This window comes from Pteronotus mesoamericanus, unplaced genomic scaffold (genome assembly GCF_021234165.1).
Source record: "Pteronotus mesoamericanus isolate MK-2021 breed Mesoamerican mustached bat unplaced genomic scaffold, CSHL_Meso_final contig_55, whole genome shotgun sequence".
NCBI lineage: Eukaryota > Metazoa > Chordata > Mammalia > Chiroptera > Mormoopidae > Pteronotus > Pteronotus mesoamericanus.
Window position 1 is genome coordinate 2,354,743 of NW_026555198.1, and position 9,360 is coordinate 2,364,102.

At 37.0% G+C, this 9,360-nt stretch overlaps 1 protein-coding gene across 1 annotated transcript; it reads right to left on the bottom strand.

The window, feature by feature from the left end:
- Window positions 1–894: 894 nt before the first annotated feature.
- Window positions 895–1,272, bottom strand: LOC129075519 (60S ribosomal protein L31-like). Its single transcript, XM_054579596.1, has one exon. It carries the CDS (start codon window positions 1,270–1,272, stop codon window positions 895–897), a length of 378 nt encoding a protein of 125 aa, XP_054435571.1.
- Between the last annotated feature and the right edge of the window lie 8,088 nt (window positions 1,273–9,360).

Here is a 9,360-nt window from a genome sequence, read left to right on the forward strand (position 1 = left end):
TACGATATGCCTTGGCATGTGCTTCCTTGGGTTCAACTTCTTTGGGACTCTCTGAGCTTCCCGGTTTTCCCGAAAGTCTATTTCCTTTACCAGATTAAGGAAGTTCTCCTTCATTATTTTTTCAAATAAGTTTTCAGTTTCTTGCCTTTCTCTTCTCCTTCTGGCACTCCTATGATTTGGATGTTGGAAGGTTTACAGTTGTTCCAGAGGTTCCTTAGATTCTTCTCATTTTTTTTTTTTGAAGTCTTGTTTCTTCATTTTGTTCTGGTTGAATGTTTATTTCTTACTCCTGGTCCAAATCTTTGTACTTTTCTTTATTTCACTTTCCATAACCTTCACTTTTTCCTCTCTTTTGTGACCACACTCAACCATTTCTGTAAGCAGCCGGATTGCCATTTCTGCATCTGATATGTTAGCTATCTTTTCATTGGTTAGTTGTACTTTTTCTGGAGTTTTGATCTTTTCTTTAATTTGGGCTGTATTTTTTTTTTTTTTTTGTCTCAGCTTTCCTGTTGTAAGAGGCAGAGCCTGGGTGTTCACCAGGGAGAGCCAATCCACATCACTACGTTGTCCTGAAGTCTGGATGAATGTTTCTCCTTACTCCTTTGTTTTCAGATTTTCATACGGTTCGATTTTTTGGCAGCTCTGGGTTTTTTTTTTTGGTTTTGAATTTGTTGTTGTCCCACTTTTGGTTTTGTGAGGAGGCAAAGTGTATCCATCTACACCTCCATATTGGCTAAAGTCCTAGTTCTATTTTTTTGTTTTGTTTTTAAGCTTTTTAAATGATTCTTTAATTGGGAAGTACTTTAAAATATACAAACACATTACATTGCCACTAGAAACAGGAAACCAAACCTCAAAGGCAGTTTTATAACTTTATTTGACAATCAGTAGTTAGGTCTCATCCACATTAACTGTTTGTAGATTTTTGAAAGAGGTGACAGGTATGTAGCTGACGAACATATAGAACTTGTTTAGTGAATCTTCATCTTCATTTTGTTTTCTGGACAATCTCACCCAGATATGGTATGGGACATTCCTTATTCCTTTGGCCCAGATGGCTTTGTTGAGCCTGGTGTCAATGTCCACATCTGGAGTTCCCTTCTCCTTCATGGTCAAGTTCCAGATCTCTCTGAGTGCCAGAGGGACACGCTTCTTGAAGCCCACTCCATGGATGCGCTTATGGATGTTGATGGTGTACTCTCTGGTCACTACCTCGTTAATCGCAGAACAGCCCTTCTTCTTCTCCCCACCCTTCTTTGCAGGAGCCATTATGCTGGACCCAAGTTGGAAAGCCTAGTTCTATTTTTTTAATGAAAAATAATTCTTGGTTTTTAATTTTTTCAATTACAGTTTATATTCATTATTATTTTGTATTAGTTTCAGGTGTAGTTTTTAATCTTAGGGCACTGTTATTCTGGTATCTCAGCTCAAGATATCATTTATGTATTACTGATGACTTTCTATTCTGGTTCGGTCAGACTTCCTGTTTCCCAATGCCATTTGATCTCTAATATTTCTGTTCTCTTCCCAGGCCCATAGCAGCTGCTCCCTAGTAACCATCAGACACTCTCACCCAGAACTTTCACAGGTCTGTCAAGAACTAGTGGGATATTCATGACTCAGAATACTGGGTGTCCTCCCTCTGTGTGACTCTTCTCTCTTCAATGCTCTTCCATGCAGATTCCAGCCATTCCAGCTTCCTTGAATGCTCATTTTTTTTCCCTTCTCAGGTTATTGGGACCACTGTGCTCTATTTGGATTCCAGTCCTCTTCACCATGTTTGAGAAATTATCTCTAGGCAGAAAGCCACCTATTTTCCAAAGTCTAAAAATTGTTGCTTTATATAGTTTATCCAGTTTTTTTGGTTGCTTATGGTAGGGAGGTTTATCTGGTACCAGTTTCTCCATCATGGTTGGAAACCTTACTATTTTTTAGGCAATTCTTTTCCTACTCATGGTTGGTTACATGTTTCTGGCCAGACATATGAGGTATGATTCTGAATCTTTCCATGGTCTATTTTTAATATACTTATTATAACTTTATAAAATTGCATTTACAAGGCCAGAATTAGTGAGTTGATGGTAAGGAAACAGTGTTAGTTATACTTAATACAGTACCATGAAAGTCCATCATTTGTGCTGCTGGGTTTTTTTAAAGATTTTACTTACTTATTTTTAGAGAGAGGATAAGGGAGGGAAAAAGAGAGGGAAATAAATATCAATGTGAGAGAGAAATATCAGTTGGCTGCCCCTCATACACTCCCCAACCAGGGACCAAACCTGTAATCCAGGCATGTGCCCTGACAGGGAATCAAACCGGCAACCTTTAGCTTTGCAGGACAATTTCCAGCCAACTGAGCCACACCAGTCAGCGTTGTGTTGCTGTTTAATACTTCATCACTTAGCAGTTATTTTTAATATTGGCTACTTGTTTTCATTATGTCTATGATTTCTATTCACATTAATGTGCTTTCTCATTTTTCATACAGTTAATTTTATTGAACCTTTACTATGTAATGCACTCACACACATACTATACTGTTACTGTGGATACAAAGATTAAATGCAACCTTTCAAGAAGATCACTGCCTAGTGAGAAAGGCATACAAGTAAGTAGTTTATTAATACAATTCCCAAGTTGCTAGAATACTTAGTATAATATCTGGAAACTGACAAATAGGGAAGTATTGATACCTTTCTAACTTATGTTATAAATGGTCCATTAATCTAATTATTGCTTGACATCATATTTTTCTGTCAGCCCATATTCAAACTGTATGTCTTTCAAAAGCCTTCCTGGGTCTTTAGAATTTAAAAGACAATCCCCTTAATTCTTGCCGCATTGAATAACACAATACACATTTTTTTTCAGAAATAACATTTTAGACACAAATATAAATTAAGTTTTAAAAAGATTTTTGATCAAGCCCTATAATATGCAATCACTTTAGTAGGCAAAATGAAATACAATTTTATTGCTCTTTTCCTTGTGTAGAAAAAAACAATAAAGCTATTCATTCAATATACAGTACTTTTTATGATTAATCCACAATTGAGGACACTATAGTTGGCTTCCCAAAATGTACGGTGAAATAAAAAGGATTGAGAGAAAGCACATAAAACACCTAGTCCCTCTTTATTGAAGGCTAAGGGTTGGAATAGTTCTATTTGATGGGTTAAATGCTGATCTATAAAAGTAGAGAAAATAGGCCAGGAAGAAGAGGTATACCTGGTGGAAAGAAATTGAAGTTTGGTTGCTATAGAGTATAAAACTGCTAGACCGGATAAAAGAGAGAAAAGCCAAAAGGGTTCTTTCATATGCTAGAATAGGAAGTTTCAAAACATTCTTATGAAAAATAAGCAATGATCTTATTTAACTGCTAACTGGGTTTCCTGATGAGTTTTTCTGTGCTTTTATTCTGAAATCAGCAGTTTACAGGTTTATGAAGAGAGAGAAGAGCTTGTTAAAACTCCTGCTCTGACTTTTCTTTTTTTCCCTCTATCCTGCACACTGTTCCAAGTCAACCAATAAATGAAAAACCCACATGGTAATGTCTCAGCTCATTAATGTGAAGGGAAATGGGAGGCATATTGAATAACAAATAAGTAACCAATCTTAAAAATAACTGCTAATTGATGAAGTGCAAATGATGGACCTTTCATGGTGCTATATTTAGTATGATTGAAATTCATTTATAAAAACTCCATTTTAGAGGAGACATAAAAATTGAGCTTTAGAAGAACAAAAAAGTGGGTTTTTAAAAATGAAGAAGAAATGAATGCACAATATCCAAATGTCTGGGAAGATGATAAGACTATATTCTCAGCTACTATCTATTTCTCTTGTTTCTCTGAATTTTTATGTTAGAGCATTCAGGTTTTCAATACATTAAACATAAAAGTCACACTAGATCAGTAGCAAATATTTAGCATCAGTGAAGAAAAAAATGACTGTTTCTTTGTCTTTGGGGCATGTGGAAAAAGAAGAAGAAAGAAAATAAATTCCTTTTCTATTTTGGTTGCTAAATTTCAATGCAAGCAACAAGGCTAGTGTGTATGCTTGTGGACAGAAATGCTGTTAGTGACTGCTTAATCGAAAGACTGAAGTAGACTTTTTAGATAAAGCGTTCTTTATAGTCTTTTGTTTTAAGATCGATTCTGTGTAAAAATTTATAATCTTTGCAGCCAAACTACTTTGGTTCACATCACATCACTCCCATTTGTTAATTTAATTTCCCTGTACCTCAGTTTATTTGGTTTATTTTTTAGTGGGCAGGGATTATCTTCCTTTTACCATAGTAAGAATGAACCACAGGCATAGAAACATCGAACAGACTGAAAGTGAACAGAGGGGAGGGGAGGGGGGATAATGGTGGAAAGAAGGGTAAAGGACTAGACAAAGAGCATGTATGAATGACCCATGGACATGGACAACTGTGGGAATTGACTGTAGGAGAGGGAGGCGGGGTGGGTGGAGGGGGGCAAAGGGTTGGGGAATTGGGATAACTGTAATAGAATAACAATAAAAATGATTTTAAAAGTGAAAACAAAATAAATTATGTATTTAAAATGAATAACAGAATATACACCTGAAACTAATACAAAATATTAAATGTAAACTGTAATTTAAAATAGTTAAAATATAAAATAAAATGACTAACATAAATTTTGCCTGAAATTGGTGGAAAATAAATGTAAGTTATGTTATTCACCAAAATGAAAATTCCATGATGGTATAAACTATACATTATCTTTAATTGTGTCCTCAATACATTCATAAGTACCAGGAACATAATAAATGTTAAATAATTGAATAAACCCCAATCCTGCACTGCACAAAATCATATGTAAGTCGGTAATATTAATTGTAGTGTTGGCTGTTATTAGTAAATTCTCACTGAAAGCAAACAGTATAATCAACAAGAGTTCTGTGTAGGAAAAGTTTACTCTGGCTCTGCTCCTGTGTAATGCAAGTTCTTTAAGTATAATACCTGACCACTAGAAGGCATAGAGCAGACCACTGGCTCTGACAACATACCAGTTGGAAAAAATGAAGGGCATATGGTTTGGGTTTTAACTTTTGGTTTTTTTTTTCTTTAAATTATTTCATTTTTATTAATGATACATAATATTGATCCAATACATAGTATGTCTCTGGAAACGTTTTTCTTAGATACCATGTTGTTTTAAAACTATTGGATACAGCACAAATATTCACTGAAGGCATTAAATTTCCTCTTTTTCTTTCATTAAAATGTTAGCATGCACATTTCATCTTCACTGAGTAGATTAAAAATTACCCATAAATATGATACTGCTCTAATTCCTTACACTTTTTAATCCTTTTCTTAGTTGAAACAAACACTCTTGAAGAATACAAACATAAATTAAAATTTTATAATTCAGGACTTCCATTCAAGATAGAGGGGTAGGTAAACACACTTCACCTTCTTACTCAACCATACAAAGAATTACAACCATATCTCAATAACAAATAAGACACAGAACCATTAGAATATCAAGCTTTATGGAAGTCTGACAACCAAGGATTTAAAGAAGCCACATTCATCCAAATGGGTAGAGGGGTGGAGTCATGGAGATGGGGCAGAGTCGGTGGAACACAGATAAGTGGTGGAACGGACCATCCCACATTCATATGCGGTGGATAAAAGTCAGGAGGGATACCCTAGAAACAAGTAGTCCGATGCCCAGGCAAGACTGCACACCCCAGGGTTCCAGCACTAGGAAAATAAACCCCCATTACCTCTGGCTATAAAAACCAGTGGAGTTTGGGGCAGTTGAAGAAATTGCTAGATTTTCACTGCTTAAAGGGCCTGCAAGACTTAGTCTGTATGCAATCCCAGGGAAGCAGCTGGAGGGGTACCAATTGCATACTGGAAGTGGGTAATGTGACTGTAAAAAGGGCAAGCTCTAGGCAGACCTCTGGAGGCCAAATGTTGTTGCATCTCCAGCCAACCCCCCACGAGGAGAACAGTGGAGCAGTGAAGCAGGTTGCCCCACCCTGACAATTACCTAAGGCTCCACACTACACAATTTACAGGTGTCTTTTCTACATATTCCACCCTACTAAGACAGTAAAAGTAGCTCTACCTAATAAACAGAAACAAATACAGGGAGGATGCCAAATTGAGGAGACAAAGAAATATGGCTCAAATGAAAGAACAGAACAAAACACCAGAAAAAGAACTAAACAAAATGGAGATATCCAACCTATCAGATGAAGAATTCAAAACACTGGTGATAAGGATGCTCAGAGAACTCATTGAGTATGGAAAAAAAATAAAGGAAGAGATGAAGGTTACACAAAGTGAAATAAAATAAAATATACAGGGAACCAACAGTGATGGGAAGGAAGCCAGGATTCCAATCATTGATTTTTAACAAAAAGAAGAAATAAACAATAAACCAGGACAGAAAGAAGAAACAAGAATTCAGAAAAATGAGAGGCTTAGGAACATCTGGGACAACTTTAAATATAACAACAACCAAATCATAGAGTAGCCAGAAGGAGAAGAGGAAGAGGAAGAAATTGAAAATTTATTTGAAAAAATAATGAAAGAAAACTTCCCTAATTTGGTGAAGGAAATAGACACAGAAGGCTAGGAAGCATAGAGAGCCCCAGATAACTTGGACCCAAAGAGGACCACTTCAACACACAGCATAATTAAAATGCCAAAGGTTAAAGATAAAAAGGAAATCATGAAAGATGCAAAAGAAAAGCAGAGAGTTACCTACAAAATAGTTCCCAAGAGACTGTCAGCTGATTTCTCAAAAGAAATTTTGCAGGCAAGAAAGAACTGGCAAGAAGTATTCAAAATGATGAAAAGCAAGTACCTACAAACTAGATTACTGTATCCAGCAAAGCTATCATTTAGAATTGAAGGGCAGATAAAGTGCTTCCCAGACAAGGTAAAGCTAAAGGAGTTCATCATCACCAAGCCCTTATTCCATGAAATGTTAAAGAGGTTTACCAAAGAAAAAGAATATCAAAACTATGAACATAAAAATGACAACAAACTCACAACTGTCAACAACTGAATCTAAAAATCAAAAACAAAAACAAACTAACCAAACAACCAAAACAGACACAGAATCATAGATATGGAGATCATTTGGAGGATTATCAGCTGGGAGGAACAAAGGGGAGAATGGGGTAAACAGTACAGAGATTAAGAAGCATAATTGGAGGAAATCAAGATGGCAGGGGAGTGAATGGAAGTCACACTGACTTCCTCCCAGGACCAAGCTGGAATTACCACTAAATTGTGGAGAAATCACCTGAAACAAACAACTGAGCAATAGTGAGAGAGGAGCCTTATAACGTAGGACAGACAGAAGAATCAGCATTAGCACAACCTAACTGGTAAGGATTGCAGTAGAAACTCGAGAAGGTGGGCAGGGTATTAAGGGATATTGAAATGGCCAGTTGGATCCCCCAGAGAAGAGTGGGGTCTAAACCATAAGCGGGGATCTCCAGCCTACTGCACCAGAGCCCAAAAAGTACACAGATAACCACCAGCTGTGAAAAGTGGTATGGTTACTTTCTGCCAGAGACAGGCTGCTGGAGACACAGAGTCTTTTAAAGGCCCAATGAATAAATATTTATTTGCAGCCACTTACCCTGGTCTCAGGCACAGGTGGGGGCAGAGTGGGCTAGAGACACTTGAGGAGAGACAGGAGACAGAGGCTTTGGAGAGAGAATAAAGAGAGTAGCTGGTGGGATCCTAGTGCTGACTCCTCTGCCATATGGCAACAGCCATCTGGCTGAGGCAGACCACTCCCCAGAGCAGCAGCAGTGTGAGAGGAACCAATAACCCTGACCTCAGGAGGGACTCTGCCCAGCCTTGTGGTGCCTAAGTCTGACTGCTGAGTGCAGAGTGACTAGATTAACAACTGAGGAAGATAGCCACAGACAGTAGATTCCTGCAAGTCTCAAACAGACTGCCTAAGGTCAGACAGGTTCAACATCTGACATCATCAGAGGCAGATGCAGAAAGAAAAAACAGTTGTCTCCTATTATAGAAGTTCACACCACAAAGTCAGGATAGCAAGACCGGTCAGTTTAAGAAGCAGAAGCAAAACAAAAGAGTCTTACAAATAATGGGAAGACAAAGAAATACCTCCCAGTTGAAGGGAAAGGAGGAATCTCCACATAGAGAACTAATGAAATAGAGGCAAGTATACTATCTGATATTGAGTTCCAAACAATGGTTCTAAGGAAGCTCAATGAGCTCAGTGAGCTCAAGGAGAATTACAAAAAATTAGAGGGAAATTACAAGGTACTTACTGCAAATTATATCAGCATGAAAAAAGACATAGAAACTATCAATAAGAGACAAGAGGATATGAAGAATACAATTTCTGAATTTAAGAACAAAGAAGAGGGAATCAAAGGCAGGCTAGATGAAGCAGAGCATCGAACCAACTTGCTAGAGGATAAGCTCCCAGAAAGAGTAAGAAAATGAAAAAAGACTCAAAAAGAATGACAAGGCATTTAGGGACATGCAGGACAACTTGAAACGTAATAATTTCCCCATAATAGGGATACCAGAAGGAGAAGAAGAGGAAACAGGGATAGAGAACCTGTTTGAAAAAGTAATGAGGGAAAACTGCGCTAATTGGAGGAGAGAAAAAGTCACACAAGTCCAGGAAGCACAGAGGATCCCATTCAAGAGGAACTCAATGAGGCCCACTCCAAGATTCATCATCATTAAAATGGCAAATATCAAAAACAAACAGATAATCCTAAAGGAAGCAAGGGAGAAATAGGTAGTAACATAAAAGGGAGCCACAATACAGCGAGTGGCTGACTTCTCAACAGAAACACCACAAGCCAGAATGGAATGGCAAGAAATAGTCCAAGTCATGAAAAGCAAAGGCCTACAACCAAGACTGCTCTACCCAGCAAAGCTCTCCATTAAAATGAAAGGCAAAATAAGGAGTTTCCCATACCAAATAAAGCTAAAAGAATACACCTCCATCAAACTAGCATTGCAATATATGCTAAAGGGACTGCTGTAAGAAGATGATGAAAAAGAGTCTATGAATACCCAGTTCCTTTCAGAGTTGCCAATATTGATATTACCAAGAATTTTAATAATTAATCTGATTGTGAAAATGATGTTATTTTAATTGTTACCTTATTGTTTGTTCAAATTAAACCTTTTTTTGTATATTTCTTGCCTGTTTCTATTATTTTTAAAAAGCTTTAAATGACTTTTTGGTATTCCTTATCCATTTTTTTGAATAAATGCTTGTAGAATTTTTTCCCTAAAAAAAAGAAACTATTAACCCTTTTTCAGATATGTTGTAAATACTTTCCTATTCTATTCCTTGT